The sequence below is a fragment of the Prinia subflava genome, chromosome 16 (assembly GCF_021018805.1).
Source record: "Prinia subflava isolate CZ2003 ecotype Zambia chromosome 16, Cam_Psub_1.2, whole genome shotgun sequence".
In the NCBI taxonomy this organism is placed as follows: Eukaryota; Metazoa; Chordata; class Aves; order Passeriformes; family Cisticolidae; genus Prinia; species Prinia subflava.
The window spans coordinates 18,144,176-18,161,956 of NC_086262.1; the positions used below are offsets into that span (position 1 = coordinate 18,144,176).

Consider the following 17,781-nt stretch of genomic DNA (forward strand, 5'->3'; position numbering starts at 1 on the left):
ATGGGAATGCAGATTGGAGTTTGTCAAAGCACCAGAGAACATATTTGCAATGGGAAACCAGCTACTTAGCACTACAAAGGGGATGATATGTTTCAGGGATGTGGGGGATGATGGGTTTTGTTCGTTTTTTGTTGTGGGTTTTTTTGGTTGTTTTGTGGGTGTTTTTTTGTTTGGGGTCTTTTTGTTTTTGTTTGTTTGTTGGTTTGTGTTTTTTGGTGGGTTTTTTTTGGTTTTGTTTTTGTTTGGTTTGGTTTGGTTTTTTGTTTAAGATATATCACTTATGAATGTGTTTTCATTCTTCATTGTCGCTTTTTTTGTAGTCCTGTTTGCTTTCAGGAGATAGTTTTGCGTAAACTGAGAAAATAATTTTTTATAGTTAAACTGTTGTGTACGGGACAGTGGAGTGTAAACAAACTTGATGAGAGCTGTTAAGGGAAAAATGTCATGAATACCTGTGTTAAAATCATAGAAGTGTAAGCATGAGGTAAACAACACATTTCAAAGACTCTGGTTGGCAACTTCCTCTTCCATCAGCAAGTTATAAGTTTGTCTGATTCTACTGTTACAAGGTTTCTGAATTCACTGGCTGTTTTTAGTGATTTGCTCTGCATCTTGAACATCAATAGTACACTTGCCATGAAGTTTAGTTTTTCACAAAATACTAGCTAAAATGCTGTCATTTAATAGTAAGTGTATAACTTCCTTACAGCTAACTTATGTAGAAGAATAAAACCACTGCTTTCATGAGGCTATATCTGAAATGTTATTTTGAATTATTAACCAAAACTCTTTTTTTAACCTTAACCAAAGCTTTTTTTTTTTTAGCCTGAGCATCAGAAGGTGCTTACGTATGAAAAACCAAATACCACCATAGGTGTTCTAATTTCTGCTTTAAGATCTAATGAAAAAGTGTATCCAGTTGTCTGTAATTCCTGTTTGTAATGCAAGAATTATTAGCTTAGACATAATGACTAATATTTCACATTAAAACTCAAGCACTGGGCAGTACAAGTTGAGAAATAAAAAGTTTTTATTTTTTAAAATCTAAACAGCATGTGAAATCAACTGTTACTGCCCTGTATGTGTACTCAGTCATTTTGGTAACTTCTTTTCTTTATTGTTCATCACAGACCTTCACTCCTCTAGTAGATAAGCTGGGGTTAGGCTCTGTCGTCCCAGTGGAGTTTCTTCTGGACAGACATTTACGTTTCCTATCTGATGCCAGTGGATTACGTTTATTTCAGGTATTTGAACTGTGTTCAGATAAAATGTAAATTTAGTCTTGTGCTGTGCTTCTCAGATTAGTTTTGGGGGTTTTTTTACTGTTCCACCAACATACCCATCTTTCTTCTTTCACTGCCCTGTCACACATTTGTGTTTGTTTGTCTGCATTTCCAGGTCCTTACACTGAAGTCCATTTGAAAAGTACTGATACTCTCTACATTGTTCAATTGGAGAGCTAGCTGTCATTGTGTAGCTGATAATTACAGTGGAAGTTTTGCAACAGCTTTTGCATAGTTAGTTCTTTTATTCCTCCTGGCATATTCAGTAATGTTTTTCCTAATTTTACTTTTTTCCTTGTTTGCCAATCTCTGACTGCAGTCCAAGAAAAGCTGTCTTGTAAAAACTAATGTTTCTATTATCCTAGAAGAGTATACTTTGTTAAAACTGTTTGGTTTTGGCAGATGGGAACAGAGAGTCAAAATCAGATTCTGCAGGAACAGCCTTCACTAAGAGAATCTGTCAATGCACTGCTCAGCGACCAGAAGCTTCAGGAGATATTTAGTAGAGGTGAGAGGTGTTTTCTCTCTCAGAGCTACTTTGTTGTGCAACAGCTGTAAGACTATGCTGGAATTTGGGAATGAAGTTAGTAATTATATCTGTTACTATTTCATTTGGAAGGTAAGTTTTCTGTAATTTGCAAGTTCTTTACAAAGTAACATTATTTTATCACACATACAGGTAAGCGGTTACTGAGATACAACCAGAGATATGCTGGGAATGGTCGCTTAAGGTGTAGTTAAAGTATGACAATGTTCGTATATTTACAACTTCGCTATTTTAGGTTTTATTTTGACTTTTTAAAGTGTTGGTCCTTTTCTATGGTTCTGTTCTGTAACTGGAAATTTAGAAGTGAAGTTCCTTTGTAGCTGCTGATCCTCAGAAACTTTCCTTGTAAAGACAATTCAATTTTTGACATTTTGGTAATTAATACATCTGTTTTTTGAGTTGAATGTATGTGTGGATGTACCTGTTCAGCATAGAGTTAATATCTGTTGTCTGGATTGTGTATTAGGGTTAAGCCTGATTGTGGCTTTTGTTGTCAGATTTGGGTCCTCTTGGTCAAGTGTTAAAATAATTTCTATCCAGAGTTCATGTGCCAGGGACCCACCCTAGAGACAGACCACTGTCTTACGTTTGAAGAACAATGTAATTCTTAATGGGAATTTGATGCCCTTTGGTCAAATAAAATGTGTATTCATAGAAATTCTGAGGACAATACTTATATGAGCGAGTAGCTTAAGAATTGTCCAGTTTGAAGCCTTCTTCAAAAGTGCCTAATTCTGACTGTGTCACATACAGGTTGTTGGATCATGTGGATTTTGGTTAGCAAAATCAACAAAATTAGATGGGTTAAAAAAAAAGGGCAAAAATAGCAAAAATAACCAAGATTAGCAGAGGTTTTGTCTGTTCTTAGGGTAGCAAGAAAGCTCAGCATGCTGATGTGGAAAGCAGGGACAGGGTGAGAGGAGGCCTTTCTGTAGATGATCTGTTGTCTGTGTGAAAGAACTAAGAGGTTGGTTTAGAGATGTTGGATATCCAAATACATGTTTCTACTCTGAAACACTTGGCTTTCCTTCTGGGATTTGATACATCCGGACTAAGTCAGAATACTGGGAATGTTCACTGGATTGATGCTGCTTAATTAAACTGTAGGTTAGAAAGCAAAAGAATTTAGTTAGCAAGGAGCCCCCATGTAGCTTGATTTTGTCAAAGGAGTGAGTTAATTTTGGTCTTTCATGTTTGCGGTTTTTTATGTGTAAACTGTGTTGGTTTTGTCTTCACAATAGCTTTGAGTTACAGCAATGAAGACCTATTGACTTTTTAGGATAAAATGCCTGGTTACACAGGATTTGCAGAAGTCCTGGTGTTTTAATTTTTTTCCATTTGGAATATGACATTTCAAACCCTAATTAAGTGCACAGAACCATTTTATTGTATGACTCTTAACGAGTATGGCACAAAGCTTGTTTTGAAAAGGCACTCAAAGTCTTTCTTTTCCAGGTCCTTACAGTGTCCAAGGCCAAAGAGTTAAAGTTTATCAGCCGGAAGATGAAAATAGCTGGCTCTGTGGTGTTGTCAGCCACCAAGACCCAATAACTCGTCTTATGGAGGTGTCTGTGACTGAGGTAAAAACATGAAGCGATGCTTTGTTGTTCCTAAAGTACCATTCCTCAATATCTATATGTGGAGAATAACAGCTTCGCCAAAACTTGTTATTTTGGGTTGTTTTTTGCTTTAAAAGATGAGTAATTATTTGTGTTGCGTTTCACAGTTCTTTTTTTCTTATGACGATGACTTTCCAGAATAAATGATGTCACCCAAACCGCTTCTATTAAAAAAAAAAAAAAAAAAAAGAAAAAAAGGAAAAAAAAAAAAGGCTGTAAGAGTTTCACTGGAAATGAATGCTGTAAAAAAAATTTTGGAAGTGACTCTCCAGAAGGGATATCATTCTGATGCATAGAAAACTACCTTCTGAGTCTCTTACATTGTGGTCTTACTATGCCTTCTCTTGGTTTCCATCTGACAGACTATACAAGTGGTTTGAAACAATCGTAGCGAAGCAGATGAAGTCTTAGTATAAATAAATTTGATTGATTTGTATTTTAGCTCAGACTATTTACTTTTGCCCTGTTCCTATCAGTAAACCTGTGTACAGAACAGAGAATCTGCACTGCTAGAATTACTGGTTTTTATTATGTGCTTCTATGCAGTCTCACAAGTAGTTCAGTCTTGCCAGTGGCCTGCTCCTTTTACAGGGACAACTAGGAATGGGTCCACAGTGCTGTGTAGCAGCAGCACTCACCTTGGTTCTCAGGTCCTATCCTGAGTCTCATGCCCACTGCCCCTGTAGCCTCTTCCATGTGTGGATTAAATGCACTGAATGAGCAGTAATCCTGCATTCTGATTACTGTTATTGCTGACAGACAGGGAAAAAACTATACTATGTATGGTGAATCAGCATAGTACTTTGGAGAGGCATAGAAATTGTGGAGTTATGTGCATTCAGCAGATGCATGTTAGGAAGCATATAGCTTCCTATGTACTTACTGGGAAATAAAAAGTAACCTCCAAGAACAGTTACAGAGTTTGGATGTTCCTTGCTCCTTTTGGGGAGACACTGATGAGGATATTTAGGCTAAACTGATGTACTTCTTCCAGTAGTCCTTTCTACATCTAGCAGAGTGAACATGCATGTAACAATGTTAAACCAAATTCAAGAGCTGTGTTTAATGCAGTGAATGCCTTTAGAAATGCTCAATAGAACAAATATACAAGGAAACAGTGGTAGGAATCAAATCTGAAAGTTTTTGAAATAGAGGAGCAAAAGGATAGAAGGTGAACTAGAAGGCTGTAGTATTACTAAGGAAGTGAGATAGTAAGAAAAGGTAAAAAGGAGACAGCTAGTAACTGTGTTAACACACAGTTACTGCACAGTAACTGGGTGTTTAGGTCGCTTATGTTGATACTATATACTTTGAATTAAAAATTAACCTCTGCTTTTCTTTCTCCTACTTCCTCATTATCAATCTGTATAAAAATTAGAGTGGTGACATAAAGTCGGTGGATCCTCGACTGATTCATGTGGTGATGGATAACACTTCTCCAAGCGAGGTAGTACAGCAGTTCATTCAGGTCTTGTGTATACAGTGTGAAACTTCGTAAAATTTTTGATGTGAACTAAGTGAAATCTGGAAAGAACTAAAAAATGATCCAGTGTTGATTGTGGACTTTAGATAATTTTAATAATTTTCCTCTTAAAGTCAGAACAGGAAAATTTTGTTTGCCATTTTAATGGTCATAGCTTTCTTTAAACAATCTTCTTTTTGTTCAGGCCTGTTAACTAAGTTTAGCATGGATCTTGGAGTAGGGATCAGTAACAGTATAACCATGGTGGTTGTACTCCATTTTAAGGTGTAGCGTTGCTGCCTTTTTCTAACAGGATCACTCTGTGCTGCCTCACAGACTTTTAAGGCATTTCTAAAAATTGCCATCTGGCAATTTTTTACAAGCTCTGCCTTGTAAGCAGGCTTGTATGTTCGTGGCATTTCACTGCCTCAGTTGAGATTTTCCATGATAGCATTTGAATCTGAAATTTTACCCTAAGCTAAAGGGCAAGCTATCTCCTGTAGTTAAATATTGTAGGCTTTGTGTAGTGGACAGAAAGCGTATCCTTCAAAAGAATCATGGGATTTAAACTTGGAGAAAAAATTAGTGTGCAGATGGTATTCATACATTACGTAGAGCTTTGTTGAATTATTGCATGTTTCTCAAAATTTGCCAGGATGTGGTTCATGCTACAGCAAGGGTAGCTGAGCTAAAGAATTTCTTGTGCAGATCTTATTCTAGTACAAAAAAGACAAGACTGCACTTAATGCTTGTGTTCACATAGCATCCCTCTTTAGATGCCTCAATTTATGATAAACTGTTCTTAAACTTTAGAGCAATGTAATATATTCTGTTCTAACAGAAGAAAGTTCTTTGCATGGGTATCTGGATTGTTCTGTTGAGTGACTGCATGTATTCGTCTGTTATAGGGAGGGAGCCTAAAAGCAGCTAAGTCATCATCTAAAGGGAAAAAGAAGAAAGAAAGCCTGGAGGGAAAGGATGGAAGGAGGAGGAAGAATGTGTCAGATCCCGGTTGTGACCCTGCAACAAAGAAGCTAAAGGAGAGGGGGGAGGCAGATAGCAATGGTAGTGATGGAGGTGAGGCAAGCAGAGGTCCCTGGAAAGGAGTCTCTAGTAGTGAAACAGGACTGGATCCAAGGGCCAAGCAGTTGCCTTCATTTATTCCTCAGATTAATCGCAATATTCGTTTTGCTACTTACACCAAAGAGAATGGCCGAACACTAGTAGTCCAAGACGAGCCAGTTGGTGGTGACACACCATTGCCCTTCACTCCATTTTCTTCTGTGGCTGGACAACCGTTACTAGCTGGATCTGGATGTAAAGAGGCAGGAAAATCATTGGAACAGGTTGGCCAAGGCACAGTGACTTCTGGAACTGCAATTACTACAACTGCTTTGACACTGACAACTGTGAGAATCTCTGATACCAGTTTGCCAGCTGTTACGGGACAGGAGAAACCGAAAACACTCCGATCACAAGCCCAGGGAGAGGTGAGTAGCTCATGATCCAACACGTTCTAGAAAGATTTACGTGTTTGCAACAGATGCTCTGCAACACACCCGTGTTAATGTGTGTCCATGGAATTGGAAAAAATACTTTTTTTCTCATGAGTCCATCTCCTCCTAAAGAAAAACCTGTTATCTGACCAAGAAATGACCCAAAATAAAATTAAAATAATTGGTGAAGGAGATAAGAGCAAGAGATAACTGTGTAGCACTCTTATGCTTATTCAGCCTTAATCTGAGAAATGCAGCTTTAAAATAACACTAAGCACTACACTTAATTAATTTTGTTGTGTTGTACGGAAGATAACCTGCTTAAAATCTCTTGCCTTTATATAAACAAATCTGCATGAAAATGTGCACTGAATTGAACATTCAAGTTGCCTAAAAAAAAGCCTCAAAACCAGAAGAACATTGAGCCCACATTTAGAGGACCATTAACAGATGTCTTGCATGTTATCTGTGTAGTAGAAAAATGAGCCAGTTACGTTGTATACTATCTAGAACTTAAACCAAAGAAATAATCAAAATATTTGAGATGAGAGCTCAGTCTGGAAACAGCTTAAAGACTTTAAAATAGAAGGGAAATCTTGTTAAAACGAAATAGAAGACTCTTAAACAAATCAAATGAAGGTTTGCAAAAACAAAACAAAAATGAAACCCACCTTGGTAAGCACAACAAAAATAAAGAATCTTGCCATCTACTGTATAAAAAAAGTGACAAAAGAAAATGGGAGGTACATGAAGAGAGTGCAGCATGATTGCCAAGAAGTTAAAGGCATTGTTATCATCCCTATCTTTTAGATAATGAAAAGGGTGGAAAGGTTAGATGTTTACATTGGGATAAAGATTCCTAGATGATAAGGTGTAAAGGAGAAATAGAATTGTTGAAAACAGGAGTGTTGCATAATGAGCATAATATAAGGTAATACGAGCTTTTCTATCCCCAACCCCCAATAAATAAATAAATTCAGAGTTGGGAGCAACTACAGATTGTGTAATTGTACTGAGAAATTTTAGTACTGCCTCTCCTTCTTTCCCTCTCTCCAACGCCACGTCACTCTTTAAAAACATTTATAATTTGGCTTCAGAGTTGGCAGGCAGACCACTAGTCCAGTTTAAATTACTGTTTTTTGAGAGAGGGAACCCAACATAAATCAGTAAGAGTGTTGTAGATAGTTCACATATGTTGCTGTTTCAGACTGTGTGCTATATCGTAGTGTGACTTGGTCCTTGAGATGACTTCACAACTTTTGTTTTAGAACAACGTTCTTTTAAAAACTATTAGAGCTCAGGTTTCTAAAATTATTTTTATCTCTAAAAAGAAATACCTGAAATTTTAATATCCGGAAGAACTGTTAATAGGTTATCAAAGTTATTACATTTGGAGATTGGTAATGAGGAACAAGCTAAACATTAGCATGCAGTGGAGTAGATGTGCAGGGACACTAGTGACCAGTAGGATGTGTGCACAATCTGTGGTTGTATTTAACATGACCTTGAAATAAAGTTGTGTTAATGATGAGCAGATTTGTAAGTGGAAACTGAAAGAAAAGCAGTAGAGCTGATCTAAATGATTCTATGAGAAATTAGTCACAGTAAGTAGTCAGTTACATTAGGACTGCCAGAATTGGAAAATCTGAACAGGTACCAACTGAGAAGAGAGCAAGTGAATATTCCATACTACAGTTATGGTTGTAGTAGAAATCTGCCATTTGTAAAACTTTCCTGTATTTATTGACCATAAAAATTAAGCCTTTTGTGCTTAACCTCTACTGAGTTATTCCCTGGAAGGCACCATGTCCTAGGCATCTATCTACCTGTCAGCAGATGTGGCTTGCAGGGACCAAGAATAGTTTGTCTGCTAAGTGCTAGGGGTTTTGCTTTGTTTAATTAACTTGCAAACTAATTTACTTATTTCAGGAGTGCTACTTAAGTAGGTGAAGCTTATCAGAATGTTCTTGGGGGAGGGTGAAAGATTGGAGGGTATTCAAAAGCAGTTGCAATTAAGGTTCCCTTTTTGTTGATTAGAATTCAAATGATCAGCAGTTTTACTAACTTGCTTTCCTATGAATTAGTTCACCTGTCTGGTGTCTCACCTTTGTTCTAAAATGTGATAAGACATTAAGTATTAGTTTTCTCTGTATGTCTTCAATTTCAATAGCTTGTGGATAGGAATCTTTAAAGAAGTTTCTTCATTGTAAGTAAGTCTGCTGGAAATTTCTCTTCTGGTAGGTAAGCAGAATGCTAATGGTACAGTGAGATGAATTAAAATATTCTTGAATCAAATAACAATCTCATAATAGACTGATGCTTATTAATTTTGTTTCAGAATTCCCGAAGTTCACTTTTGGCTTCTTCTGTATTTGGAGTCTCTCTCCCAAGTGGTTCCCAGTCTTTGGTATTTGGGGCTGGAAGGAGCCAATCAAATGGAGTGATGGCTCCAGAGAGCAAGTCTTCTGGATTTTCTTTTGGCTGTACTACTGGACAAGAGGCTCAGAAAGAGTCTGATTCATCCAAGAACTTGTTTTTTCAGTGCATGTCCCAGAATCTTCCTTCCAGTAACTATTTCACGGTCATTTCAGAGAGCTTGACTGAAGATGTTTCTAGTCGGGACTCATTCAAGCAGTGTACAGAGAATGTGGGTGCTGGGACTTGTAAAGGTAAAATTCTTTCAGTGGACAGTAAGCCAGGAGCACAGTCTGGTAATTCTGTAGAGGGGAAGCTGCCTGTGGAATCTATGCCTACCCTTACTCCAGCCTTTTCACGAAGTCTGTTGAATACTCGTCCCTCTGATAGTCATGAAAACCTGTTTTTACAGCCCCCAAAGCTATCACGAGAGGAACCCTCAAACCCTTTCCTGGCATTTGCTGAGAAAGTAGAACTTAGTCCTTTCAGTGGCTTTGGATCTTCATCTCAGACAGGGGTTTGTGCTCCCTCAACACCTGTGGGTCATAAGGCCACTTCTGGCTGGCCGGAATCACTCACCGCTACAGACTCTTCAGCTAAGAAGAAAACCTTGTTTATAACAACTGACTCCTCAAAGATGATCTCCAGTGCTTCTGGTTCAACAGCTGCTGCTGGTGTTCAAAGTCCCTCTACTGTAGGGAATGGCCGTTCCACCTCACCAAGCAGCAGCCTGACACAGCCGATTGAGATGCCCACACTTTCCTCCAGCCCAACAGAAGAAAAACCAGCTGTCGGGCCTGGGCAGCAGGACAATCCTCTTCTGAAAACTTTTTCTAATGTGTTTGGTAGACATCCACCTACCCTTTTCTCTTCACAGGCAGAGTTTTCACAGGACAAGAAAGCCCCTTTTGAAGCTGTGAAAAGGTTCTCACTAGATGAGCGGAGCTTAACATCCAAACAGGACTCCGACTCCAGTACAAATAGTGATCTGTCAGATTTGAGTGACTCTGAAGACCAGTTGCAGGCTAAGGCTTGTATGAAGGGTATTCCGGACCACTTGATGGCAAAGCTAGGCCCCAATGCGGAGCGCAATGCAGAACTACTTCTGGGTAAAGGAAAGGGGAAGCAAGCTCCAAAGGGCCGGCCCCGCACAGCTCCCCTAAAAGGTGATGACTTGAATGCAGATGATGTGTTGGAAGCACAAGGAGGTGGGATACTGGGTTATCTTCTGTGGAATGAACTGTATAAATTAACCACAGCTGTAAATCTCATTCCTGCTCAGTAGGCAGCTCACAGGATGCTTACAAGGCTGAAGCTTAATGCTTCTCATATGTGAATTTGGTGTTCACTTTGATAAATGTTTAAGCAAGTATGTCAGAAGTGTGGTTTGCTGCAGGCTTGAACAAACTTACTGGTTTTCCGTGGGTATGAAACTTACAGATCTCTGAAAAGATGATTATTGGAGCCAGTATTCTTTTGCTGTTGCAGTTAACTAATAGATTTTTACTTCTACTTTCCCTCACCCAGTTGGCCAGTCTGTGCTGAAAGATATGAGTAAGGTGAGGAAGCTGAAGCAGTCAGGTGAGCCTTTTCTCCAGGATGGCTCTTGCATCAATGTAGCTCCACATCTGCACAAGTGTCGGGAGTGCCGTCTGGAGCGGTACCGCAAATTTAAGGAGCAAGAGCAGGATGACTCAACTGTGGCATGTCGCTTCTTCCATTTCCGGAGGTGCTCAAATTCTTCCTTTCTTCATATGTAGTCTATGTGCAGAGCTTGGGCCATGTCCAAACACAAAGCACAAAGTAATTATGTTTGACTTATTAAATATGCTTGGGTACAATAATGAAGGTCTTGCATTTCCCTGCATCACCTGACAGGAATTCCCTCACTGGGCCAGAAAGAGCTGCTTTTCAAAGATAAAACTATAGGATACTAAGTGAGCCTCCAGGTACAGCCTCAGGAAATTGAATTTGCTTTATTGGGTAGAATTTTTCTTTTGGGTAGCAATTTTTATGCAGTAACTCTCCCTTTTTCATAAGGCATTCAGAACAAAGGTAAAATTTTATTCCACTCAACAAATAACTAAACATTGCCAGCCTGAAGCTAACGTTTGACTGTATTCTGTTGAGTACAGGACTAATTTTTATGAGTAGAACACTATGTATGTGTTCCCTCTGTGTTGCGTACATCTTACATTTCTTTGACCTGTTGTGTTTCTCTTCATCTTCCTTAACTACCTATTCTAGCAAGTGCTAAACATCTTTTTCCAGAAATAGTTAGATGACTTTCTGGTATGTAAAGAATGAAGTGAATTTTTAGTATGTGTCACCCATCCAGTAAGCATGCTGCTTCTTTTCCTAAACTTGTTAAAAATTAATCTAGTTTGAGGTTAAAGGTAGGATAGTTTCTGCTTAAAATTGAAGTTACCTTTGATATTGACAGAAGATGTTCTGTCATACGTTTTTACAACTTTTACCACACAAGGATTAGGAGGGTCAACAGCTACTGGTAAAACAGTAGCGATTCATCTATGTGGAGACCAGTGTGACAAGGATTTTTGCATACATCATAATGTGAGCTGCTAGAAGAGTTGCCGAGTGTTGGCAGCCCTAGCCAGAACTGAAATACTGTTTTCTCAAAAGTTGGGAAAAACTTTCTCATGAATTAAAATTGAGAATGACAGCCATTCAGAATTTTGCAAGCAGTGTCACACAGCAGGTCAAATTGAATTTTGTCATCTCTTTCTATTAATAAGATAGAGGATTGGAATTTAGCAAGCTGTGGCAATTTCTTTTAGGTGCAATTTCCCACCAGTGGTGACCTTGGGATTTGTTCTAATGGGTGTTGTAGCCACAGCTTTGTATGCCTTATTCTCTGTGTTAGTGGGATTTGCATAATAAGTGTACTGTCTGTAGAATATAGCACTCTAGCTGAAGTATTTTCCCCCCGTTCTGTGTTTATCTTCTGATATAAATGTCATTATAAGTTAATTAAAGGCAGTTGAGCAGTTTCTCCGTTTCTCATCCTATTTTGTGCAGGCTGGTGTTTACTCGGAAAGGTATACTACGAGTAGAAGGTTTCTTGAACCCACAGCAAAGTGACCCTGATGCCATGAGCCTATGGATTCCTTCTTCCTCCCCTGCAGAGGGGATTGATCTGGAAACTTCCAAATATATCCTGGCCAATGTTGGAGACCAGTTCTGCCAGCTTGTTATGTCAGAGAAGGAGGCAATGATGATGGTGGAGCCACATCGTAAGTTGGGCTCTTGTCACGGTTTTTTTCCACCATTTCTGTATAATTTGTGTACAATGCAGTCGAATAGAATTGAAAATGTCATATAATTTGTCGTTGAAATGCTTCTGCTTTTCCAAAGAGAGGCTATATTTACGTCTTGGGGTGTAACTGAGGGATCAGCATTTGAGGCTTTCTTTTGGATCAGTGCAACATTACCACCAAGAAAGCTAATGGTAACTGTCCCAGACATTAAATTATTTTTTCACTAACTAAATGCAGAAATCAGCTATCTTGTACTTGTAAGAAAATAGAAATTAGCCAGAGCACACTGACCAGCTATGCTTTAATGAACAGATTTTCTGATACATTCCTATCCTTCTACATGACGCTCCAGGGACTTCGTGTAAAAGCTCACGGTTTTCTAGGGAGGGAGCAGTACCTTTTTCAGCCCGCAAGGACTTAGCTGAGCAGCTAGTTGCCAACTTTCCCCTTCGGGGGAGAAAGGGTTTGGGGGAAAAAAAAAACAGGTAGCCAGTTTAGCTTATCACATGGATAACTGATTATCTGATTTTTTTTCCCCTTTAATTTCTGGAATATACAAGTGCAGCCATTTGGAGAGCCCCTTCCTTGGCAAATATGTTGGTATAGAAACTGAATAGTGGACAGAGATCTGATTAGGGAAACCAAATACACATTCTTTATGGTTTTATATATTGATGTCACTTGTTCATAAAACTGGCAAAAGATTTGTAATTTTGCTGTAAGTTCCATTAGTGCTCCATTAAATTCAGTTACTACAGAACACTGTAAGGTGCTGCTTTTCCTTGTAGTATGCATTTTGATACCTGACCTTACCAATTCTTAGAAATGGGAATTTGAATAGTGTCACTGGACTAGCAACTCAAAGAATGGGGCTATGAATGTAAAAAGTTCTGTTTCTGTACTCTGCCCTCAGGTCATGTTGCTGTGAATTTATCATTGTTGCTGTGATATTCTCAAATTAGATGGGAGAAATGCAAAATGTCAAAGCAATAATTTGTAGTGTGCCTTATTTCTATAGAGAAGGTGGCATGGAAGCGAGCAGTACGTGGTGTGAGGGAGATGTGTGATGTGTGTGAGACAACACTCTTCAATATTCATTGGGTTTGTCGGAAGTGTGGTTTTGGTGTCTGTCTGGACTGTTACCGGCTGAGGAAGAACCGTCCACGTAGTGGTGAGTACTGGGCATTTTTCCCCCACTGTAATCTTTGAACTGACTATAGTCAGGGAATAGTTTCTGGGAAGTTATGGAAGGTTTTGCAGGAGAGTTACTGAGTGTCAGCTTGGAGGGCTGTATGTTTGGAACTTTTCTTACATGCTGCTGTTCCATTCTTCATTTCCTTATGTACCTGTGTTTTATCTATTTGCTTAGGATGTGATTATTAAAATCACAGCATCAGCAGGCATAAAGTGTCTACTGAGACAGTTGATGTATAGTTCTTCTCCTCAGAAAATACAAAACAAAAATCAAGTAATACCATAAGAGTTCAGAACTGCTGTAAGGAGAATTATTAAGCAGACACACTGCAGAGAACTTCTGTCTTTAGTAATGAGTTAGATTGGAAGGTTTTCTTCTTCTTTATTTTATTTTATTTTATTCTGTGACACACCAAGACTTGTAATTCAGGAAGAAGTTCAGTAAGCATGAGAAACTAGAAACCTGGGTGGGGTTTTTGGACTTTATTGTATTGAGACCACTTTGGTGGCATGGATGCAAACAAATGGCAATCTTAGTATAATTAATTAGTGATAGTTACATTGTTATATGGAGCAGAGGTATAAAATAGTGGATGTTAATAAGTGTGAATACTGCTGTCTATTCATTATGATAATTTAGAAAAGCTTAATGAGAACAAGAGTATCATATTTTAAAAATTGATGTTAGAAGCCAAGATGTTTGGGAGATTGAAAATAAGCTGCTAGAGATGACTGAGGGAAAATTACTGTGGTAGCTGTGTAATCTGAAGAGACAGAAGTTGCTGTATATCCAGTCCTAATGGTCTGTATTTATAGTTTATTTCTGAGATCACCAGGCTACTTTCCTGGACTGTAAAGAATCTAAATAAATAAAATTCACAAATATTCTATATTGTGAAGTTTTAGTACAAAATCTATTTTTTTTCTTTATTCCAGAGACAGAGGAGATTGGTGATGAAGAAGTTTTCTCATGGCTAAAGTGTGCAAAGGGTCAGTCTCATGAACCAGAGAATCTCATGCCAACACAGATCATCCCTGGTACAGGTAATGCTTGAAACATGAAAGGAAAAAAAAGCAGATTTTGTATTAATTCTGAGCAAGAAAGTGGAAAAATTATAAAGATAGGTGATGTTATAGCTGATATCTCTTCTGACATGGATTTAGAGGACACTTCCACTTGCTACAGTAGAAGGGTTGAAGGGAAGGTAACCCAAGTAGGACCAGGCTGTGAATTTGAAGTGCACATCCTTCTGGTATTAGCTCTGAATTATTGTGCTCAGCTGTTTTCAGTTGTATTTTAAGTAAATTTGTTTAACTGGCTAGAAGGAGTTTCTTGGGGATGGTTTGGTTGGTTTTTTTGGTTTTTGTTTTTGTTTTTTTTTTTTTTTTTTTTTTTTTTTTTTTTTCTTCCCTGGTGGCAGGGAGGGAAAGTAAATGGTCCATGCTGACCATTTACTTGACTGTTTACATAACTGCTCCTAAAATCATAGAATCATAGCATGGTTTGGGTTTGTAGGGACCATAAAAGATCAACTAGTCCAACCCCCATGCTGTGGGCAGGGGCCACCTTCCACTGGACCAGGCTGCTGCAAACCCTGTTCGACCTGACCCTGAACACTTGAAGGGATGGGGCAAGCACAGCTTTTCTGGACAATCTGTGCCAGTGCCTCACCACCCTCACAGGGAATAATTTTTTCCTAATATTCAATCTAAACATACCTTCTTTCAGTTTAAAACCATTGTTCCATATCCTGTCCCTAGAGGCCCTGGTAAAAAGTCTCTCTCTGTGCTTATCATCCCCCCCAGTGTATTGAAAAGCCATAACAAGGTCTCCACAGAGCCTTCTCTTCTCCAGGCCAAATCACATCAACTGTCCCTGCCTTTCTTCATGGGAGAGGAGTTCCAGCCCTCATGATTTTCATGGTCTTGTCTGAACCTGCTTGAACAGGTCCATGTCTGTCACGTACTGGGCACCCTAGAGTTGAACGCTGGGTGGGGAGGTGTGGTGGGGTAGAGGGGAAGAATGGCCTCAGCCTGCTGGCCGTGCTTCTTATTTAGCCCAGGGTGCAGGAGGGCTTTCTGGGCTGCAAGTGCATTTTACTGACTCATGTCTAGTTTTCCATCTAGCCATGTATCCAAGTCCTTTCCTGCAGGGCTGTTGTCAATCCATTCACTCCCCCACTCTGTACTGATATTGGGGGCTGTCCCAAACCAGGTGTGGGACCTTGCATTTGGACTTGTTGCACTTAATGAGGCTTGGGTGGGCCCATTCCTTAGGCTTGTCAAGATCATGCTGGGTGTGAGTCCCTTCCCTCTAGAATCAGCTGCACGGCTCAGCTTGGTGTCATCCACAAGATTGTTGAAGGCATGCTCAATCCCACTCTCAAGGTCATTGATGAAGACACAAAACAGTATTGGTCCCAGTAAGGACCTTTGAGGGTCCTGTTACTTTTCTCCATTTGGGCATAGAGACATTAACTCTTTTGGATGTGATCATCCAGCCACTTCCTTACCCACTGAGTAGTCCATTCATTAAACTGTATCTCTCCCATTTAGTGACAAGAACGTTGTGGGGTACTATATTGAAGGCCTTACAGAAGTATAAGTAAATTACAGCTGTTTGTCTTCTGTTGTTTAATGATGCAGTCGCTCTATTAAAGAAAGCCACCAGATTAGTCAAGTGTAATTTGCCCTTGGTGAAGCTATGCCGGCTGTCTCTAATCTCCTCTGACTTCCATATGTTTTCACACATCTTCCAGGACAGTCTGCTACGTGATCTTACCTGGGTACTGTGGTGAGGCTGATGGGTCAATATTTCTCAGGGTCCTCGTTTTGACCCATTTTAAAAATGGACTTAATGTTTCCCTGTTCCCAGTCCCTAGGGACTTCATCGGACTGCCAGGACTTTCCAAATATGATGGAGAGTGACTTGGCAACTACATCAGCCCAATCCCTCAGGACCCTAGGATGCATCTTACCCGGTTTCATGGACTTTTACATGTTCCGGTTCCTCAGGTGCAGCCCCACCTCAAATGCTGTGTGCAGTTTTGGGTACCTTAGTATGAGAAGGATATCAAACTACTGAAAGTGTGTCCAGAGCAGGGTGACCAAGATGAGGAAAGGTCTTGAGGACAAGAATTAGGAGGAGCAGCTGATGACATTTGCTTTGCTCAGGTTGGAGAAGAGAGGGCTGAGGGGTGACCCCATCACAGTCTAGAGCTTCCTCAAGGGAGTCAGCAGAGGGGTAGATGCTGATCCCCTCTCTCTGGTGACCAGCAGGGCACAAGGAAATGGAATACAGCTGCATCAGAGGAGGTTCAGACTGTGCTTCACTGAGAGGATGTTTGGGCACTGGAACAGACTTTCCAGGGAAGTGGTCAGGGCACCAAGCCTGTCAGGTTCAAGCAGTGTCTGAATGATGGACTTCGGTCATGTGGTTTAGTATTAGGTGGTTGTGTGTGGAGCAGGGAGTTGTTCTCCGTGATCCTCATGGTCCTCTTCCTGCTGAGATTCTCTATGGTTCTCCAACAAGAGGAGGAACTTTATTCCCCCAGTTTCTGCTTTGAGGTTCAGGGACTTGAGAGAGGTGGGAAGTGGGAATACAACTGAAAGCTGAGTTTGTCAGCTTTCTCCATGTCAGCTGTCACTTGCTCAGAGATCTTATTTAGTGCAGATGGTTTGTGTTGTATACATTTTCTTTAATCTTCCTTTTCCGGCCAGGATAACTGTTGAAACCCTTATTATTCTCTGCATTCCTTGTCAAATCCATTTTCTTCTGTGCCTTAGGTTTCCTGATGCCATCTCTGCACATCCAGGGAGCATCCAGGATGATGTGTCCCTGCTTCTACTGCCTCTGCACCTCATTCTTAGATTTTAGTTTGATCAGGATGTCCTTCTTGACCCATGTTCTTCCCCTGCCTTCCTGGTGTGATTTTTTATATGGGGGAGCTGAGAGCGCTCACACTCCAAGAAAAGTGTTCTTAAAGAGCTGCGAGCTCTGTTCTGTTCCTTTGCCCCTGAGGGCAGTTTCCCAGAGTGTCACATACACTAACTCCTTAAGCAGGTGAAAGTTTGCTCTCCTAAAATTCAGCGTCCTGACTCCCCTCTTGATCTGGCCCATGTCCTTCAAGGTTGTGAATTCTAGGGCCTGATCACTGCAGTCCAGGGTGACACCAGTCTTGACATGTGTGATTAATTCTTTCATGTTGCTGTAGTAACAGGTCCACTAATGCTTCTCTTGTGGTTGGTCTCTTTATGTCATGGATTAAGTTATCCTCAAAACCCTCCAGATTTGCCCTTGATTGCTTGGAGCTTGCTATGTTGCTTTTCCAGCAGACATCAAGGTGGTTGAATTTCCCTAATCATCGTGTGAGCATGATGCTTCCTGTAGCTGAAGTAAGAACATTTTGTCAACAGGCTTCCTTTGGCTGGGTGGACTGGAGTAAACCCCAGCACTGAGGTTTTCTTTGTTGGCTTGGTCCCTCATT

At 39.9% G+C, this 17,781-nt stretch overlaps 1 protein-coding gene across 1 annotated transcript in view; it reads left to right on the forward strand.

Moving 5' to 3' along the window:
• KDM3B (lysine demethylase 3B) overlaps positions 1–17,781 on the forward strand; it is a 48,132-nt gene that overhangs the window by 5,409 nt on the left and 24,942 nt on the right. Inside the window, exons 3-12 of the mRNA XM_063413545.1 lie at positions 1,131–1,244; positions 1,686–1,791; positions 3,286–3,410; positions 4,828–4,896; positions 5,820–6,401; positions 8,746–9,988; positions 10,350–10,551; positions 11,862–12,076; positions 13,119–13,271; positions 14,231–14,338. Coding sequence (XP_063269615.1) covers positions 1,131–1,244; positions 1,686–1,791; positions 3,286–3,410; positions 4,828–4,896; positions 5,820–6,401; positions 8,746–9,988; positions 10,350–10,551; positions 11,862–12,076; positions 13,119–13,271; positions 14,231–14,338 — 2,917 coding nt within the window. The remainder of the gene's footprint in view (positions 1–1,130; positions 1,245–1,685; positions 1,792–3,285; positions 3,411–4,827; positions 4,897–5,819; positions 6,402–8,745; positions 9,989–10,349; positions 10,552–11,861; positions 12,077–13,118; positions 13,272–14,230; positions 14,339–17,781) is intronic.